The sequence below is a fragment of the Protopterus annectens genome, chromosome 14.part0, assembly GCF_019279795.1.
Source record: "Protopterus annectens isolate FY-2018-M chromosome 14.part0, PAN1.0, whole genome shotgun sequence".
Taxonomy (NCBI): Eukaryota; Metazoa; Chordata; order Ceratodontiformes; family Protopteridae; genus Protopterus; species Protopterus annectens.
In genome coordinates, this window is record NC_056748.1 from 839,308,608 (window position 1) to 839,329,616 (window position 21,009).

The window sequence follows — 21,009 nt, forward strand, 5'->3', positions numbered from 1 at the left end:
AAAGTAGCACTGATCTCGCTACACCCAATGACTACAGTCTCTTGCATACAGAGATACACAAAGTCATAAAATATCAGGATTTGCAGATAGAAATGAGACCAATGTGGAAGAAAGATACCCAGATAGTTCCAACAGTAGTAGGAGCAACAGGTCTTAAAAAAGAATCTACAATCGTATTTAGATAGGTTACAGATACAAGCAACTCCATATGAACTACAGGAGTCATTACTAGGCACACTACAGGTGCTGAGAAGAGCACTTTTGGCTGACATCTAAGACTGAAAATACTAATTGCATGAAAGAATAGTTGTGTAAAATCTTACCATAAACATAGATGTCCTTCTCTTCCATGCTGCAGTATTCCAAACCCTTGGGTTTTCCTCTCTTTCTACCCAAACGTCCGGCCAGTATACAAAAGGTTGTAGTCACTGCAGGCTATGTGGGATGTCTGCCACTGGTTAAGGAAATGTGTGCCATAAAAGTGAAGTCTGCACATACCAGACCTCAGAATTGAGCGCCCCAGTCGAACCTCAGTCCCAGGATAACTGTAAAAGTCCAGAACCATCCAAGACGGGGCAGTTTAGTGGAAGAAGGGGGAAGGAGGGAGGGAAGGAATACTGCAACATGGAAGAGAAGGACATCTATGGTTATGGTAAGATTTTACACAACTATTCTATGTCCTTTTATTCTCATGGTGCAGCATTCTAAACCCTTGGGGTCATGCCAAAGCTCAAAGGAAAGAAGAGGGTGGAGGCTTGGAACTATTTTCTATGAATCCATGAAGGATTGCCCTGGCAAATCCACCCCTGGATTTGGAAATGTGATACAATTTACAATGTTTGGCAAAGGTGTGGACAGAGGTCCATGTAGCTGCCTCTAAAATGATGGCAGTGTCCAGTCATTTAAAAAGGCTTCAGATGAAAAGTACAGTTTTGTACCTACCATAAATGTAGATGTTCGAGGATCCACATTGCTGCAGTCCTTACTATTGGGTAGTCCGCTGTCCAGTCGGCCCGAATACCAGAGTATATGGCTGACGTCGGTCAGGGCGCATTAGACTGACGTCAGTACGTCAGGGTACTAATGCGCATGACCGACGTCATATCCTCAGTCTTTTCTTGCCCCAGATGTCAGAAGACCCTAAAAAGACAAGGCCCAAAATACCTGCACCAAAAATATGTACAATATATACAAAAATATACACAAAAATATCAACATATAACCTCACCTACACAACCACCCCTAAACACAGAGGGGAAGGAGGGAGGGTAAATTGGACTGCAGCAATGTGGATCCTCGAACATCTACATTTATGGTAGGTACAAAACTGTACTATGTTCTTCGTTCCACATTGCTGCAGTCCTTACTACTGGGTAGAATCCCAAAGCAGAGGTAAGGGAGGCTGGCAAATCATAAAGAAGTAGGAGCTGACAACATGCCTTGCAAAACAGCTGTGGCAAAACCAGCCCTAGACTTAGAGTAGATAGGAAGGTGATAATGCTTAGAGAAAGTATGCACTGAACTCCAAGTAGCTGCCTCCAAAATATCCTTAGTTGCCACCCCCCTTAGAAATGCTGTTGAAGTGGCAGTAGCCCTAGTGGAATGAGGCCTAATCCCAGCTGGAATCTCCTTGCCATGATGGGAATAACAAAATGCAATGCAAAACCCAATCCACCTAGAAATAGTTTGTTTTGACACAGGCTTGCCCTGAACTCAAAGCAAAAGAAACAAACAACTGCTGAGACTGCCTAAAATCCTTAGTCCTGCTTAAATAATAACGCAATTGCCTGTGTACATCTAAAGTGTGCAAAATCTTTTCCCCTTTATTTTGGGGGTCTGCATAAAAGTAGGCAAATGAATAGTTTGGTTTAAAGCCACACTAGAAACCACCTTAGGCATAAAGGAAGGATTAGTGCGTAATGATACCCTATCCTTATGGAAAATCAAAAGGGCTCTACTGCCATAAGGGCCTGCAACTCAGACACCCTTCTTGCAGAAGTAATAGCCAACAGAAAAGCAGTCTTCCATGACAAGTATTTCAATTCAGCAGTAGCCGAGGCTCAAAAGGTTGTAGAGTAAGTTTTCCAACACAAAATTGAGATCCCAAGCAGGAGTAGGAGCTCACGTGGGGTCTTATATTCTTTGCCCCTCTAAGAAACTGCTTGAACAAAGGATGCGAAAACAATGGTGGGTCACAATCATAGTGAGCTGAAATTGCTGCAGCATGAATCTTAATGGAAGAGAAGGACAAACCTTTGTCCAATAACTCAGTAAGATATTGAAGAGCCACACTCAAATTAGGCTCAGAAATCTCCAAATTCTTTGCTGTACTCCAAAATAAAAATCTCTTCCATTTTTCTGCGTACACTTTCCTTGTACTAGGTCTTCTAGCTTCCATAATCACATTTAAAACTTGTTGAGGAAGTTGAGACCTGCTGTGTTTCAACACAGAATATGCCAGGCTGTTAGATGAAGAGAGTGAAGCTTGACATTGAGCAGATGACCGTCCTTCTGAGATAACAGATGAGGAAGCAAAGGTAAAGGCCATGGAGGCTTCCTTACCAGACTCCTTAGTAGTGGGTACCAGTGTTGCCGAGGCCAATCTGGAGCTATCAAAATCATCCTTGGCTTGTCTTGTCTGACTTTTAATAGCACCTTTGGAAGAAGAGGCAGAGGTGGAAAGGCATACACATGAAGGTTTTTCCAACTGAAAGACAGAGCATCCACTTTCCAAGCTGTGTGATGAAACCCCTTTGTGCAAAACTTTGGCAGCTGGTGGTTTAGTGGAGAAGCGAACAGATCTATGTCTGGAGTTCCCCATGACACTGTCAATGTCTGAAATACATGAAGATCCAGTTTCCACTCGTGGGGATCCATGATTTGTCTGCTTAACACATCTGCTAAGGAGTTCTGTGCTCCTGGCAGAAACCTTGCCTGAAGAGTTAGTTGCAAGCTTAGCGCAGTCTCCCATAAAATCATTGCTTGCCTGCATAGAGGATAAGAATGTGTTCCCCCTTGCTTGTTGATGTACCACATGACAGTTGTGTTGTCTGTTAGAATCAACACCTGCCCTGGAAGAAGTAACTCCTTGAAAGCCATTAAAGCAAACTGGACTGCTAACATCTCCTTCATGTTGATATGTAGATGCTGTAGTCTGGCAGGCCACTTGTCTTGTATCCACTTTCCATTTAGATGAGCTTCCCAAGCAATGTCCGAGGCATCTGTCGTTAAAATCTGACTCGCCTCTGGCCGGGTCACAGAGAGTCCCTTGTTTAGGTGACATTCCTGAGCCCACCACAAAAATTCTTTTGAAGGCAAGGTATTATTTGAATGACAGTGTCCAAATCCTGGCAGTGCTGTGTCCATACATTTTGAGATACCATTGTAGCTTCCTCATATGCAGTTTGGCATTGGGAAGCACCAGAATACAAGATGCCATGAACCCTAATGCTTGAAGGACTGTCCTTGCAGTCAGCACGGACTGATGAGATAGTTGATGGAAGTAAAGTGATAGACTCTGTTGTTTGTCCGGGGTTAAAAGGCCATCTGGGCTGCTGTATTCAGTCTCACACCCAGAAAGCACATGTCTTGAGAGGGTACTAGACTGGACTTTATTTCGTTCACAGAATACCCTAGGCATCTTAGCACTGCTATAACATATTCCAGATGCTGTAGAAGGTCTTCCTTTTCTTGAGCCAGAATCAGGCAGTCGTCCAAGTAAGGATAGATTTGAATTCCTTTTAGCCTGAAGTAAGCTATCACTGGAGCCAGAACCTTTGTGAATACTCTGGGCAGTAGATAAGCCAAAGGGCAATGCAGAGAACTGATAATGAGAATTTCCAGCTCGAAACGCAGATACTTCCTGCAACTTAGTCTTATAGGCACATGAAGGTAAGCTTCCTTGAGATCTAAAGTTACCATCCAGTGATCTTTGCCCAGCAGAGGTAAAAGCTGTTGTAACGTCAACATTTTGAACTTGGGAATGTCCAGATAAGTGTTGAGGATAGATAAATCCAAAATTGGTCTCCACGTGTTCCCCTTCTTTGGTACTAGGAACAGGCGAGAATAAAATCCTAGGCCCCTTTCTGATACAGGGACTGGCTGAATGGCCCCTATTTGGAGTAACAGAGAAATTTGCTTGTGAGCCTCTTTCCTTTGTGGAGGAGGAACATCTGGCATGCCTTTGAAAGGGGGCAATGTATGGAAATAAAACCTGTAACCGTGGTGAATGATATCCAACACCCATCTGTCTTGAGTAATTAAATCCCAATTTCCTTTGAAAAGAGACAGTCTTCCTCCCAAAGGAGCTGCCAGACGAGAATCTACTGGCAGCTGAAAAGGCAGGTCATTGGGTCTGTTTACTACGCAAGGACTGACCCCTGCCCTCACCAGAAGTCTGAGCAGGTGAACTCCCTGTTCTAGGCCTAAAAGAACCTTGAGCTCTGCCCCTACCACGTCTAGACCTACCCCTAGACTGGGAATCATAAGCAGGATATGTCCATCCCTTAGTAGGCCAATTTCTACTAAACTTGGTGGCTGCACCTGCAAAAATCTTTAACAGTTTGCATAGACTTAGCTTTGTCCTCCATTTTCTTTAAAACTGCTTCCACAGGCGAACCAAACAACACATCAGACTGTAAAGGAGCATCCAAAATCCTTGTTTTAACATGCTCAGCTAAATTCTGATCCCTCAACCAGGCATGCCTGCGAAGAACAGAACTAGTGGCAGCCACCCTCGAGGAGGCCTGTACAGCATCAAAACCACATTGCAAAGAATGTTTACCCACTTGTTCAGACACATGAACTAAATCCAGCAACTCTTTACACTCAATACCTTCCGCCAAAGCATCCACCTTAGATTTCAGTTGTGAAAGGAGATAATTTTGATATTTAAGCATGTGAAACTGACAATTCAACGCCCTCATGGCTAAAGTGGAAGAAGTATACACTTTCTTTCCCCATCTATCCAAAGCCCTTGCCTCTTTATCAGTGGGAACAGGGTTTTTAAACACAGAGGCCTTAACACCTTTAGGTCCCTGAGAAACAGTTTCGGGTCTGCCCTAGGACTCTTAAAAAGATACTTATGAGCTTCAGGCACCCTATAGTACCTATCAGGTTTAACAGGAGCAGGAGGCAAAGAATCAGGGTTCAGGGAAGCCTCTGCAAAACATCTTCCACCACATTCAACACAGGAGGTATAGCTAAGGGCCTATGCTGGGGCAAAAACAAGAATTCCCTAAGCCTTTTCCTGGAATCAGAGTAATCCTGGCCTTCCCATTTAAAGTGCTCCCTCATGGAATGCAGAGTCTCTGAAAATGAGAAATCCTCAGGAGGAGAAGCTGTAGGAGTGGAATCATCCACATCAGAATCAGAATAAGGAGGATACTCCTGCAAATCTTCCGCAGAAGACTCAGAAGCCTCTGAACACTGTTCAAAACTATCAAACTCGGTTCCACCCTAGGCCTCTTATCAGGAGGGCATAGAACCTCTAATCATAGTAATCAAATCTTCTGCCATTTTAAGCATATGTTTCTTAGGTACAGAACCTGAAATGCTAGGAGAAGCCCCCACTGAAGCTGAACTTGGCCTACCTCTCAAAGAAGTTTTGGCAACAGAAGGAGAGGCTCTAACTACCTTGGGAAGAGAGGAAGAACAGTTACCTGAGAAGCCCCCTCAGCCTGGCCTACCTCCTGAGAAGGCACATCCTGTAACAGTAAAGTCTCTGCCTGAGACTCCAAAGAAACTCCTGGCAAAACCTCTGGCTCCACTGAGCCTTCTAAAGAACCGGCGTCCGGGACTGCGGTTCATCAACCCTAGGCTTCGCTGTTTTGTCCTTGCGCTTCTTGGGAAGCGGCGTCGAGCATCCGACAGCATTTAATAATTGCAACGCTTCCCAAACACTAACCTGGCACAGTCTAACCTCCTCTTAATAGTGCGTTTGTTAAACCTAGCACAAGAGCGGCATCCAACAACGTCGTGCTCAGGCCCTAAACAAGGTATACACAAGGTATGGTAATCCCTATGAGGTATCTGTTTCCCACAAGAAATACAGTTATTCACTTTTTCTGACATCCGGTTAAATACTGAGGCAAGAAAAACCAAAATGTTCCCAACGGGTACTTAGCCAACTCTGATTCGGTCTGAAACTCCGGTTTCGGAAATATTTCAGAACGCCAACCTGCACTCGCAAAACTGCTTCTGCATCGGACCATGCGGCAAAAAAGACTGAGGATATGACGTCGGTCATGCGCATTAGTACCCTGACGTACTGACGTCAGTCTAATGCGCCCTGACCGACGTCAGCCATATACTCTGGTATTCGGGCCGACTGGACAGCGGACTACCCAATAGTAAGGACTGCAGCAATGTGGAACGAAGAACATCCATAGTCCTAGTGGAGTGTGCTTTAATCTTAGACCCTATGGATTTCCCATGGTATGCAAAGCAGAAAGAAATTGCCCTTGAAATCAAGGCAGAAATTTTCCGCTTTGTCACTGCTTTCCCCAGAGCCCTGGAATGAAATGAGACAAAAGTACAGTTTTGTACCTACCATAAATGGAGATGTTCAAGTGTTCACACTGCTGCAGTCATTACACTTGGGTTATCCTGCCGTCAGGCGGTCCCGCAGTCAGCCTGAGTTCCAAAGTCTTGGTCCAGCGTTGGTTGCTGCCGCTTCTTCCCTGACGTCAGTGCGCCAGGGGTATACAAGATGCATACGACGCCATTTTCTTCAGTTTTTCTTGCCCCAGATGTCAGGTGCCCCCAAGTAGGTAGGCAATACATATTGCTAATAAAAAATATACATATAAAATAAAAACAATACCTTCAGTTACAAGCAAATACACCACAAAGGTTGTATAGGATAGAAAGGTATAGATAAGTCCAGCTAGTTCAGAGGGGATGGAGGGAGGGTAACCTGGACTGCAGCAGTGTGAACACTCGAACATCTACATTTATGGTAGGTACAAAACTGTACTATGTTCATTGTGTTACACTGCTGCAGTCATTACACTTGGGTAGAATCCCAAAGCTAAGGTGGGGTAGCTGGTCTATAGAGAGTTAGGATTGGCTATGAGGCCCTGCAGAACTGCAGTGGCAAATCCTGCTCTGGATTTAGAGTAAAGAGGCAGGTGGTAATGCTTGGTAAAGGTGTGCACTGAACTCCAAGTTGCAGCCTCCAAAATTTCCTTGGTAGGTACTCCTCTGAGAAAAGCTGTTGAAGTGGCTGTTGCCCTGGTGGAATGTGGCCTAATGTTATTTGGGACTGATTTTCCATGCTGTGTGTAGGAGTAACGAATACAGTGTCCTATCCATTTGGATATAGTCTGCTTTGAGATAGCCTTGTCCTGTGATCCTGCAGCATATGCTACAAACAGTTGCTCAGTTTTCCTGAAAGCTTTTGTTTTGTCTAAGTAGAAGCATAGCTGCCTATGTATGTCCAAAGAATGCAGAAGTTTCTCCCCTTTATTCTGGGGGTTTGGATAAAAAGATGGCAAATGGATGGTTTGGTTAAGAGCCACACTAGATACCACCTTTGGCATAAAGGTAGGGTTTGTCCTTAAAGAAACCCTGTCCTGATGAAAAATTATAAAAGGTTCCACTGCCATTAATGCCTGTAGCTCTGAGACTTTTCGTGCTGAAGTTACTGCCGGGAGCAGAGCTGTTTTCCATGATAACAATTTTAGATAGACTGTATTGGCTGGCTCAAAAGGTGGCAGGGTTGGTTTTTCCAAAACAAAATTGAGGTCCCAAGTTGGTGTTGGTGCTCTCCGGGGTGGTCTTATGTTTTTAGCCCCTCTGAGGTACTGCTTTAGCAAGGGATGAGAGAATAAAGGAGGATCTGTGTTGTAATGTGCTGAAATGGCAGAGCCGTGGATCTTAATTGATGAGAAGGATAGGCCTCTGTCCAGCATCTCAGGTTAAGTATTGTAAAATCTGAGGAATGTTTGGAACAAGAGGGTCAAGGCTTTGAGCCTGGTTCCAGGCGCAGAATCTCTTCCATTTTTCTGAGTAAGCTTTCCTGGTAATAGGCCTCCTGGCCTCCAAAAAGACATCCACAATAGCTTTAGAGAGAGGTGTTGCCTGTTTGACTAGTGAATCTGTCATGCAGCCAGGTTTGGGGTTTTGAGCTGACCATGCAGGATCTGATTGTTTTGTTGAGTCAGAAGGTGTGGAATTTGAGGCAAAATCCATGGTGGGTCTTGAGCTAAGTTCCTTAAGATAGGGTACCAGTGCTGGCGTGGCCAGTCTGGGGCAATCAGGATCATCTGTGTTTTTTCTTGTCTGGCTTCTAGGCGTACCTTTGAAAGGAGAGGCAGTGGCTGGAAGGCATAAACTTTTAGGTTTTTCCAGCTGAACAAAGGAGCATCCACTTTCCATGTTTGTTTGTGAAAAGTCCTTGTGCAGAATTTTTGTAGTTGGAAATTCAGTGGGGAGGCAAAAAGATCTATGTCTGGGCATCCCCATTTTTGCGTTACCATGCTGAAGATTTGTGGATTCAATTTCCATTCGTGAGGGTCCATGATATTTCTGCTAAGATCGTCTGCCAGAGTATTTTTCTTTCATGGCAGGAGTTGTGCTTGCAGGTGAACTTGATACGTTAGAGCTGTGTTTCACAAGGTCATGGCTTGCCTGCATAGGGGATAAAAATGAGTGCCCCTTTGCTTATGTATCACATTACTGTGGTGTTGTCTGTCTTTAATAATAATTGTCCTGGATGCAGAAGGTCCTTGAAAGCTGTTAGGGCATTTTGAACAGCCAACATCTCTTTTTGATTGTCATGAAGATGCATCTAGTCTGTGGTCCACTTGCTCTGAATGCATTTTCCTGCCATGTGTGCTCCCCAGGCGTAATCCGAAGCATCTGTTGTTAGAGTCTGCCTGGCTGTGAGTAGGGTAAAAGGCTGACCCTTGTTTAGGTGACATGCCTGTGCCCACCATCGAAACTCCTGTTGTAGGCATGGAATCATTGGTATTACTGCTTCTAAACTGTGAGTGCTGAGTCCAAACACTTTTAAGGTACCATTGTAATTTCCTCACATGCAGTCTGGCATATGGTATTAGTAGTATGCAGGATGCCATGAATCCCAGGGCCTGCAGAATTTTTCTTGCAGGGAGATGGGACTGTTTTGCCAGTAGTTGAAAATATTGAGTTAGTTGAACTTGTCTGGCGTGAGGTAAGCCATCTGGGCTGTTGTATTTAAGCTGGCACCCAGGAATATAATCTGTTGTGAGGGCACTAGTTTTGACATCTTTTCATTAACTGTGTACCCTAGAGAATTTAGCAACCTTTTTACAAACGCCAGATGCTGTAGAAGAATGTCGTTTGTCTCTGCTTGAATGAGGCAGTCGTCCAGGTATGGACATATCTGAATTCCTTTTTGTCTGCAAAATGCAATTACTGGTGCCAGGCACTTTGTGAAACCCTGTGCTCAGTAGATAAGCCAAAGGGCAGTGCAGAGAATTGGTAGTGCATTGTACCAGCTTTGAATCGGAGGTATCTTCTGCAATTTTGTCTGATAGGGACATGCAGGTATGCCTCTGAGGTCCAGAGTAACAAGCCAAGCCTTCTTGCCCAGCATGGGTAGAAGCTGCTGTAATGTAAACATTTTGAATTTCGGAATATCCAGGTAAGTACTTAGAATTGAAAGGTCTAGTATGGGCCTCCAGGCCTTGTCCTTTCTGGGGACCAGGAAGAGTCCTGAGTAAAATCCTTGTCCTTGTTCCTGTTGTGGTACTTTTTGAATAGCTCTCATGTCCATGAGGGCTGAAATTTGATTTTGTGTCTCTGCCCATTGATTTTGTGGCAGGTCTGGCATTCCTTTTAGCCTTGGTAAAGTATGAAAGTGGAACCTGTAACCTTGAGACACAATATTCAGAACCCATTTGTCTTGGGTGATTGTTTGCCAGTTTTGAGAAAAAAGTGCTAGTTTTCCCCCTAAGGGGGCTTCCAAAAGTGAAGTGCTAGGCGTACGAAGAGGAAAGTCATTGTGACTGTTTCCTGTAAGGTTGAGACTTGCCCTCACCTCCTTTTGGGGTTGAGGTGCCCCACTGCCGTTGTCTGTTTGAGCCTTGGGGTTGAGATCTGCCTCTTGGGCGTCTGTATCTGCCTCTCTGTGGCCTGTCTGACACTGGAAAGGACCAATTCTTTGTTGGCCAATTTCTGCTAAATCGAGGTGGCTGTACCTATTATTTATTTTATTATTTATTTTACATTTGTTAACCGGGCTAGTCTAGCTGGATACATATCCGTTTTCAGTAGAGGCCCGAGGAGAAAAGCTCCAATACAAAATGGTAAGTACATGTTTAAATTACAAGATTCAAAGTAGAGTAACAAAAAAAAGAATACAGATTACATTTACAGGAATGAAAAAAAAAAATTACATAGATGTTATATAAGACAAAAGGACAAACAGGAGGTTATACAAAACCTGTAAGAAATCCTTGACTGTTTGCATAGATTTAGCTTTATCCTCCATTTTCTTTAACACCTCTTCTGCCTCAACACCAAACAAGGTATCATGCTGTAAAGGAGCATCCAATAGTTTTGCCTTAACATGGTCAGGTAAACTCTGTTATTTTAACCAAGCATGTCTTCGAATCACAGAACCTGTTACTGCGGCTCTACAAGAGGCCTCTAAAGAATCAAAACCACATTGTAGAGTATGTTTTCCCACCTGTTCAACTGCATGCAATAAATCCTGCATTTCTTTACAATCAGGAGCTTCTTAGCTTGCAAGCATTTTCTGTTTTAACTGAGCCATTAAATATTATTGGTACTTAAGCATGTGAAACTGGCAATTTAAAGCTCTTACTGCTAAAGTTGCAGAAGTGTATACTTTCTTCCCCCATATATCCAAAGCTCTGGAATCTCTGTCAGAGGGTACTGGATTTTTTGCAATGGAAGCCTTAACCCCTTTTGGACCCTGGGAAGTAGTTTCTGGATCAGCAGAAGGGTTTTTATAAAGAAACTTGTGAGAGTCAGGGACTCTATAATATCTATCTGGCTTGGCTGGTGCAGGGGGCAAAGAATCAGGAGATAAGCTGGATTCAGAGAACACATCATCCACAATATCTAGCACAGGCGGAATAGACAGGGGCCTGTGCTGAGGCAATAAAAGGAAATCTCTGAGCCTTTTCTTGGATTCTGAGTAATTCTGACCTTCCCAATGGAAATGCTCCCTCATGGTATGTAAAGTTTCCCCAAAAGAATAATCCTCAGGAGGAGAGGCTGAAGGGATAGACTCTTCAGCATCAGAGTCCTCATACGGGGGTAGAGAGTATCCCTGGTCTGAAGAGGAATCAGAGGAAATGGAAACCTGATCAGAGGAATCATAGTCTGTATCCTGCCTAGGCCTTTTCTCAGGAGGGGGATGGGAACCCCTGATTAGAGTAATGAGGTCTTCGGCCATTTAAAGCATCTGTTTCGTAGGCATGGAGGACTGTTCAGGAGAATGCTGTACTTGTTTCTTTGTCTTTAATGGTACTTTTGTCTTGGCTGTTGTTTTAATGGTAAGTTGTGAAGGTGTGAAAACACCCTCAGAAGCCGATGCCTGCTCAGCGGCTCCGGACCCATCTGAGGGATTAGTTTCCGTAGGCCTAATACCTTGAGTTTCCAGAGGCCTAGTTGTCTCCACGTGGGAGTTGGAGGCAGCCTGTGGCTCTGAGGTAGCGGGTGTCAGGGGCTGCGAAAGCTCCTCACTGAGAACTGGCGACTGGCCTAGAAGAGGTTTAGTCTGTTTTGGACCTCAGATGCTTGTCTTTATCCTTGCCCTTGCGTTTTTTCGGTATTGCGGTCGTCGGTTGATCCAACGGCATAGTATAATTGAACCTTCGGCCAAAGTAGTGCAAAGCAAAATCAAAACGTCTTTTAATAGTGCGTTTGTTAAATCTAGCACAAAACCGACAACTAGTGACATCGTGATCAGGGCCTAGGCATGGAATACAGTAAGAGTGGAAGTCCTTATGAGGTATTTGTTTCCCACAAGAAATACAATTATTAACGTTTTCTGACATCGGTCTGAGGCAAGAAAAAAGTTTCCCCAACGGGGTACTTAGCTTTATTGAAGACTTCGGATCTGAAATTCGACTTCGAAAATCTCAGGAGTCGGCCGACCGGCACTTGCGAACTGCTTCTGCTTCGGGCACCGTGCGGCAAGAAAGACTGAAGAAAATGGCATTGGATGCATCTTATATACCCCTGGCGCACTGACGTCAGGGAAGAAGTGACAGCAACCGACGTCGGACCAAGACTTTGGAACTCTGGCTGACTGCGGGACCGCCTGACGGCAGGATAACCCAAGTGTAATGACTGCAGCAGATCTAGGAATGGTCTCCTGGGACCATCTTTTTTTTTTTTTGGGAACTATAAACAGCCTGGAATAGAGACCCTTTCCCGTTTCTGTCACAGGGACAGACTGAATTGTTCCTTGGGCAAAAAGGCTGTCACAATAACTAGTTGAAAAAGGGGGAGCTGTTCTTTGGAGGGCTGTGGAATGTCCCTCAAGGGAGGTGTGATCCAGGTCATGAAATAACCCTTTTTATGATGGAGAAGACCCACCTGCCTGTGGTAATGATTTTCCAAACAGGGAGACAGTGAGAAAGCCTTACAGATAGGGGGATGGAGGTGAGAGTTTATTTCAGTAATGGCACGTAGTTACTGACTACCTGTACTGTCCTGAAACTGAGGCTTCAGGGCTAGAGTCTGAACAGGCCTGGGAGGGGTTTGTTGCTTCCTGGCACTATTTCTGCCCCTGGTAGGAGGAGGGGGAGCAGAGCATTTCCTTATGAATTGAGTTTTTGAAGGGTAATTCCTGTGGAATTTGGGGCTAGGAGAATCAAACAGGTGCTTCAGGTCTTGAAACTCCTTCCCCTTCTGTTGAGTTTTGAACAACTTAGCCACCTTTGTTCCAAAGATGGCAGAGGTATTCTGAGGTGTGTCCAATACCTTTGCCCGAATATCATCAAGTAAGGGCTGTAACCTTAGCCAGGAATATCTTCTCTGGACTGAAGCAGATGCAGCAGATTTGGCAGAAGCTTCAGCTGCGTCGTAGCTGCACCTAATGGAATGCCTAGTGACCTGAGAAGATGGATACAAGGTTGGATATCTGTGGTTCGCAAGAGAGTCTGGGATCTCATTCAGAAGCTTAGTGGCTTGTCATATTTAGAGATATGGGTTTAATAGTTTACTATCCTGAATGCCAAAGTAGCTGATGTATAAATCTTTTTTCCAAGGCAATCCTTTGCCTTGCTGTCTATCTGTGGGGAGAACTGAGGTGGACGGAAGCAGCTTTGAGGCCTTAGCAGAAGCTGATACAGCGCCAGGGTCCGCTGCAGGGCATTTAACGAATTTGGTCCCCTCAGGGACAGCGTAAAATCTATCAGGCCTTCGAGGGGCATGGGGCTGCGAGTCAGGATTAACAGATGCAGCATTAAATGCATCCAGAAAAGCTGGCAAGACTGGGGGTATAGCTGAAGGAGTAGGGGTGTTCACCTGAAAAAGTTCATAGTATCTTTTCTGAACTTCTGTCATCTCACAGGAGTCCCACTTGAAATACTTCCTCGTTTTGGAAATGGTCTCCCCAAAGGTGAAATTCTCACTTGGAGGATCTGTTTCTGCAGAATCTTCCTCTGGGGAGGCATAACCAAGGAAGGAGGGTAACTGAGAAATATATGAGATTGTCCTCTGAATAAGAATAATCACAGGAGTCCTCCGCTTCAGCCTGGGAAGCATTTATGGCCTAGGGCTTATCACAGGAGGAGCCACTGGGGAGGATGAGGGCATAAGCAGACCTCAGCATCAGCCTGGGAAGTATTTAAGGCCCAAGGCCTAGGGCTTATCACAGGAGGAGCACTGGGGAGGATGAAGGCATAGCAGGCCTCAGAGCCATAATAGCATTGAAAAGGCTATGAGAAAGGGGCTGTCTCTCTGCAGTAGAAGAAACATGCTTTGTTTTCTTTTAAGGGAAGGCCTAGTGGGTGTCAGGGCCAAGGTAAGCCTAGGTTCAGTAACATGTGTAGTAGTGGAGGGATCTATCTGGGCAGCCGGTACAAGCAGAGGTTCCCCATTGCCATCAGTAGCCGATGTTTGCTTTACCTTCGAGGATGTGCCTTCTGCTCTGGGTTATGCGGCTTCCCCAACAGTACCTGCTCTACCCATATTGGTGGCAACCAATTGGTCCACCAGGTTAACATCAGCCACAGGAGGGATACTGGGTGGAGGAGGTGCAGTAACTGATTCAGGCCTAGCAAATTTGGCCTTTTTCATTGGTGGCTCAAAAGGCTGAATGGACGGCCCCTCCACAGCTAAAGCTAAGTGCTTAAGGCGCTGATTTTCCAGGTAAATGTTCAACGCATGCAGATAGCTGTGCAAGGTTTTTGGAACGAAGGCCTGGTAGATGGAGCAGGGCTTATGGTCGTGCGCAGGCCATAAACAAAAAAGGCAAAGCTTGTGGGCGTCTTTATAGGAGATCAGATGACCCCACTTACACTTTCCCTTCCTGGATGACAGGAACCTACAGAAGCATGCAGTGACTCAAAAGCACAAAACATCCCCAATGGAGTACTTGTCTTTGAAAAGCTGATCTGATGGCCAGTAAAGCAGGAACAGCTGACGTTCGATGGGCGGCAGAGGAGTTCCGAGGTCTAGTACATGCAGACGTTAGTTTTATGGCCCACGTCAGCTTAGCCAACGTCAGACGTCCCATGTACCATGCAGTGACTAAAAGCTTTTGTATACTGGCCGGATGTTCGCGTAGCAAGAGAGGAAACCCCAAGGGTTTGGAATACTGCAACAGGAGAAATGAAGGGCATCTTTAATTATTGTACTTTAACTTAGGAATGGAGTCCACTCTCATCATGGTAACAGAAACCCAAAAGACTTGGAAATATTAAAAAGGGTAAGTTTCAGAGTCTCCTTAAATATGTTGATGTCTTCAGTAAGTTGGTGCATTCATGGCAGAAGAGTGAAGCCATCCATGCTTTGAGTTGTAAAAAGGTTAGAGTACATGTGTTTCCCCCTTACTGTGAGACAGGAAGTCCACCTACAAACACAGCACATAATATTTCCTCCCAATCATTTCCATAATGAGGTAGAATGACTGCTGCCTGACTGAAAAACTGCTGTCAAGAGTATCTCTGGCATATACTTACTTATTTCTGGATCACCCTGGGAAGAAGAGGGATCAAATGAAATACAAAAACGAAGACTACTGCCCATTTCAAGGAAAAGGCAACTGGGATGGCGGGAATGGCACCACTACCATCTATGTTACAGGGTAGATGTGATCACTGCCACCACTCTGGCACCCAGATGAAAGGGATGCTATTCGCTTTGACATCAAAGCGGGTGACATCAATAGGGTTGAATTCCACTACTTCTAAACAAGGGTGAAGTAACAGTATTAAAGTACAAAGACGTCCATCTCCATAATTAATTCAAATACAATACAGCCCTATGAGCATAAAGGGAATAAACACTTCTGTCCTGGGTACTGTCTTCCAACATTCACACCCAGAATAAACTGCACAAAGACCACAGAGGATCTGCACTTTAGCAGCAAGAAAACTCTTAAGCTTTTGTTGCACTACCCACTGTTTTTATGCAGCTCTCCTCTATTTGCACTGTGGTTAGAGCACAGGGAATGTACCCTGAAGCTGTGAAAGCTGGTCAGTGGTCACATCCTTGACAGTATATAAAGTACAGTTGTGCACACTTACCATAAATGTAGATGTTAGAGTGTATTCACTGTTGCAGTCATCACCTGTGGGTTATCTCAGCTGTGATAGCCCTTGGGCTCCCCGAATACCAGAGTCAACGTTTTTCTGCGTCAGCTGCTGTCACTTGCTGCCTGACGTCAGGTCGTCAAGTGCTATAAAGGAAGGCAGCTGACGTCATTACATCAGTCTTTCTTGCCGTACAGCCCGTAGCAGAAGCAGTTCGCAAGTATGCCGGTCGGTCACTACCAGAGTTTGAATTTCATCTGAAAACATCTAAAGCCAAGTACCCCATTGGGGATCATTTTTTCTTGCACTAACCGATGTCCAAAAAAGTTAACAATTGTCTCGCCTGTGGAAAGCAAATACCACATAGAGACTTCCATTTATACTGCATCTGCATCACTTGTTTAGGCCAAGACCACAACGTCCCCCTTTTCCGGTTCTGCCCCTTCTTTAACACAAAAACCATTCATCGCAGAGCTCTTATTGTAGCCAGGTATTTTCATCTTCTGTCTCGCATTCCGAAATGGCATCCGTCAACCAACAATGTTTAGACATTCTGAAAAAACTGTAAGGATAAACTAAGGCAGACCACACAATGCTAAGCCTTCCGACAACTCTACCACTAAGCAGGTAGTCAGTTCTCCAGAATTCAATGAGGCACCTTTGCAGCCCCTGATGCCCGATTCAATACCTTCGCAGGCCTCTACTGAGACCCTTTTGGAGTCCGGTATGCCGCAGAAATCTTCTTTGTCTTTCGAGCCTTTGGTTGTTTGGTGGTTGATGTGCAACTGCATTTAGAATGGAGAGATGTTTGTCTTGTATAAGTTTTAGTGGAATCAGATACAGTAGAATCCTTCTTAACCAGCCTCTCTAACTGGCAATCAAATTTCTGCCACAGTCCTAGCAAATGACAAGAGAGAAGAAAGACACTTCCACCTCCTCTGGGCTAAACAATGACAGATGCACAAATCCTTTTACTCTACCTGATTTATAACCTATAAATGCTATTTTGTATGCTTTTTCAGATTAACAAACCATTTGTTTATCCAGCCTTAGGTCCAGTCCCAGCGAGACGAGATAAGAGGGAGTCTACTGTATACTTTTTTTCACTCAGTTACTGAGTTAGTACAGGGTATGGTAGAAACCATGGTACTGGCTCTTTTTACAACTGAACAGTTATCCCCAAGACTTGGAGAAACTGAAGGCTATTGTGAAGTACAGATTCAACTACCTTCATATCTACAGTGTAACTTCATGTAGGGCCAATGCCTGAAGAAATGCAAGCACTGAAGTAAGTGCCAATGTGATAGTACACCCTAAAGGCACTGAAACTGCAGAAGCTCCAATGGCATTTCACAGGCCAACTGCCTAGAAGCTGCCAAAAATGGTTATCCTTGCCTCAAATCTGTTAAAGTCCAGATAATCATGGAGTCCTAAGATTTATTTATTTAACATTTGTTTAATGGGAAAGTCCGACTTGGAACAAAGCCAATTTTCAGCGGAGGCACGGAAGAAACTCCAAACGAAAGTCTTTGTAGATAAAGAACCTTTATGCTTCAGTACACACAGCTCTTTTGTGGATCATCCATCATTATTTCATTTTTTTTGTGCATTAGCTTGTTCAACAAACTTTTTTTTAGGGCTTCTTTTCAGGGGACATGAAGCATTTTTTTTCTGTCAGAAAGGAATGAAAGGAATTCAAAACATTAAGTGCCCTTAACTTTGTTTTCTGAATAAACTTAATTCACTGCCTTGCGTTTCTACAAATAATGATCAGAGTTCTGAGTGTGACAAACCTTTAGATTCTGTCTGTACAAACAGTTCCTCCTTGCATTCAGCAACATAACAACATAATGAGAAATGAATAAAAATACAGAAAAAGGTCACTGCACAGTAACAATTCTGCAAAGGAGGGACCTGATAGCAGAAAAACTGAAAAAGAATGAACAATGTGAGATACATAGTAGGAAGTCTTGCACCAGCCACCTCAGTGCTTAAGCAGGGGTTTAAACCCCATATTGGCTCCTCAGTGGGAAAATGCCACTATAAAGAAGAAATGTGACCGCTGGTAAATCCAAATGTTAGGACTTGCTGTTAAAATGACCTCCCCTGAAGACATTCACACAGCTCACATGAAAAATGAAACTGCTATAAACTGGAACTTGAAGCCGGCATTAAAAAAAAAAACAATTGTCAGTTCCCTCAGAACACTAATTTAAAGAACCTTCTTCTTGTCACTTCTGAGAAAATATGAATGGCTTTAAGATAAGTTGAAGTCCGAAGTTTACATACATTAAAAGCACACCAATACCCCTTCATCCCCTATTTCTAACAGGGGATCGTGCAGTGCTAAAGGATCTATGCAAATGTATTAGATTACGATTCAACATCTTGCTCACTTTTTGGAAGAGAAATATGAGAGGAGACATTCTGGGTACAATAAGCTTATAAGGTACATTTATTTAAGTGTAAATGTCTCAAAAGAATTTGCACACCAGTAAAACTAGGTGATCAATAAAAGCAGACTGGTATGTTCTTATAGGACCCAAGTGAATGAAAGCTAGCATATTAAAAGTACGATGACAAAAATATAGCAGTCTCTGATTCTCTCAAGGCTGAAATTAACATGGAAGCTTAACAGCCATAGAAGGATGAAATTGTTCATAGGTTCATAGATTAGTACTAGGCTAATTGCCCTCATGGGCCATCCTGCCAATTGGCCCCTGTGAGACTCAAACCCCGTACCTTGTGTTTGTAAGGCAAACACCTTAACTATTATGCCAACCTTCCACCCCTGTGAGAGATAATTAGGTATATCTGATAAAACAAAAATTCTGACAATGCAGGAAACCTACTAACAGATGAAACTTTGTAATTATATTTCTCAGTGAGTGTTTTTAGACTTGTAAGCAAAAAATTGTTCTTAAAACTATCACCTGAATTCTAGCCAATATAAAACTAGAAAAAGGGCATATACTGTTTCTATTAAGCTCACAATAACTATTCAAAATACTTTTTTGCAAGAAGAGATATAGACTGAAAAAATCCATAAAACGTTCTGAAAAGGTGTCAGATCCTATTTCCAACTAAAAACATGTCATATTCAGCTTCTGACTGGCGTGCAATCTAGTACGCCAATATTACACAAAAGTGAATAAAAGTCGGTTACAAAATGTGGATGCCTGTGACCCAAATGTCCCCTTTGCCCGAGTGCAAATGCAGTTAAATCTGTAGAGCAAAGAGAAGGTTCAGTATTATGGACACACGTAGCCTGTGCATGATCTGTTCAGCTGTTTTTCACTGCATTAACAAACAAAGCATTGTTTGGTGTGCAGTAATGCACTGAACAGATACTGCTCCAAAGCTTAGAGTAAAAGGAAAAAAAAAAACAAAAAACTAGAAACACTGTTTTCTAATCAATTTTAAATCAGACGCACCAATCTTTGGAGCACAACTGTCACATACTATTTAAATTACATTTATAAAACACATTTTTAGATTAAAACAAATCTATAGTATAAAAAAATGCAGAACTTCTACAAAAAAATTCCCAACTGGCATCCAAGTATTTTCATTAAGCAGGCATACCTTGCTGATGAAACTATAAGCTGCGAGTCTTTGTATGCTATAAGGTAACTTTGATTCTCTGGATTGTGTACTGTAACCTGAAAGTGAGAAAGAAAAAAATGAAACAATTTACTTTTATGTACACCATTCTAACAAAAACGATTCAACAGATACATCAATAAATGAAAAGTGAATTTATTTTAGAATTTACAGTAAAACTAAAGGAAGGTACGGTAAAGCTTCAAAACCATGCAGCCAATTTCATGTGCTGGAAATAGGAAAATAAAAGCTCTACCAGACCTGTGGCAATTCAGACACATTTCATACCCTACGTAACAGCTACAGGTAAAACCAGCTGTTCAGATCGCAGTATGACTAAATCCAAGGATACTTTTACAATTCTTGCCCAGAGTACCTGAAAGAGCTGCCATAAAAATGTCACTTGATATATTTCCTTGTTTTCTGTATAGGCGGTCTGTGTGCTGTAAACAGATGCACAATAAGGAAAATCTATAAATGTCAAGTTTCAAATCGTGGTGCATGACATGATTCAAGTTCTTTACCACTATGGGAAAACTGTGTGCAAAATTCTGTCTCTGTGTGTTGGGAATTCACCTCTATTCAACACTCATAACAGTCCACAACACCTTCAATGAAACCAAGTAGAAGTGAGCAAGTTTATTGTAATGCCAACAAACAAAGAATGGTTAAGCGCTTTCACTTGAATAAAACAAGCTTCCTCAGAATACCACAGCTTGCATCACAGTTGTTTAACGTTTTTGGCGCCAAAATTCAGTTTGAAATTTTAAAGCTATACACACATCCTTGACCATTGTTCTCTATTCATAAAATATTAAATAATATTCATATCATTTCTAAAAGCAATGTTACATATAATATGTGTTGATTAAGTGAACAAGTTAAAAAACTGAAAAAATATTACAAACATTTACATTTAGATCATATCAAAACATGTTTAAAAACATATAACAATATACCTAATAGATAGTTCATTTTAAGACCAATAGTAGTTTGACAGATACAGTATCATTTAAACCAGGTATAGTGGAAGCATCCGTATATGTTTGCCACCAAAATTCTTTATATAATAATAAATTATTAGTCACCCCTCTGTTATTGGTGTGCACAATGTCCACTATACCAAAATTAAAATAATGATTGTCACCATATTGTTTAATATGTTTATACAAAGCATTTTTTTCATCGTTCCTTCTGATGCTATAAAGGTGAGAGTATATACGTTTATTTAAACACCTTTGAGTCTTACCTATATAGAATCCTGAACATGTTCTACAGATGGCAATATACACCACCATTTTAGTTGTACAGTTGCCCCCACAGAATTTAATTTGTGTGTTGATAATTATCCAATTTCACACTGTCTCCCTGAAATATAGTGACACATTGTTTACATGCCCCATATTTTGCAGTTTTCATGTATTCTGTCTTCTTAATAAAGATACCCTTCTCTAAAATAGATTTTATGTTGGCCTCTACCTTATAAACAAACTTTGGGCATTCACCTAATGTGGGTGCTATATCTTGATCAGCAGATATTATATGCCAGTTGTTCATTAAAATCTTCTTAACTTTACCTGAATATATGCCAAATTCCAAAATGCAAGATTTACCAAAAATGCAAGTTTCAGACTTCATATCATGCAATGTATCCACAGTCGAAACAATAGCTGTCCTTTTTCCC

General features: G+C 42.8%; 1 protein-coding gene across 1 annotated transcript in view; it reads right to left on the reverse strand.

The window, feature by feature from the left end:
- Window positions 1–21,009, reverse strand: part of WAPL (WAPL cohesin release factor) — a 3,318,690-nt gene that overhangs the window by 797,033 nt on the left and 2,500,648 nt on the right. The window contains exon 14 of the mRNA XM_044056596.1: window positions 19,308–19,384. Within this exon, the coding sequence (XP_043912531.1) occupies window positions 19,308–19,384 (77 nt within the window). The remainder of the gene's footprint in view (window positions 1–19,307; window positions 19,385–21,009) is intronic.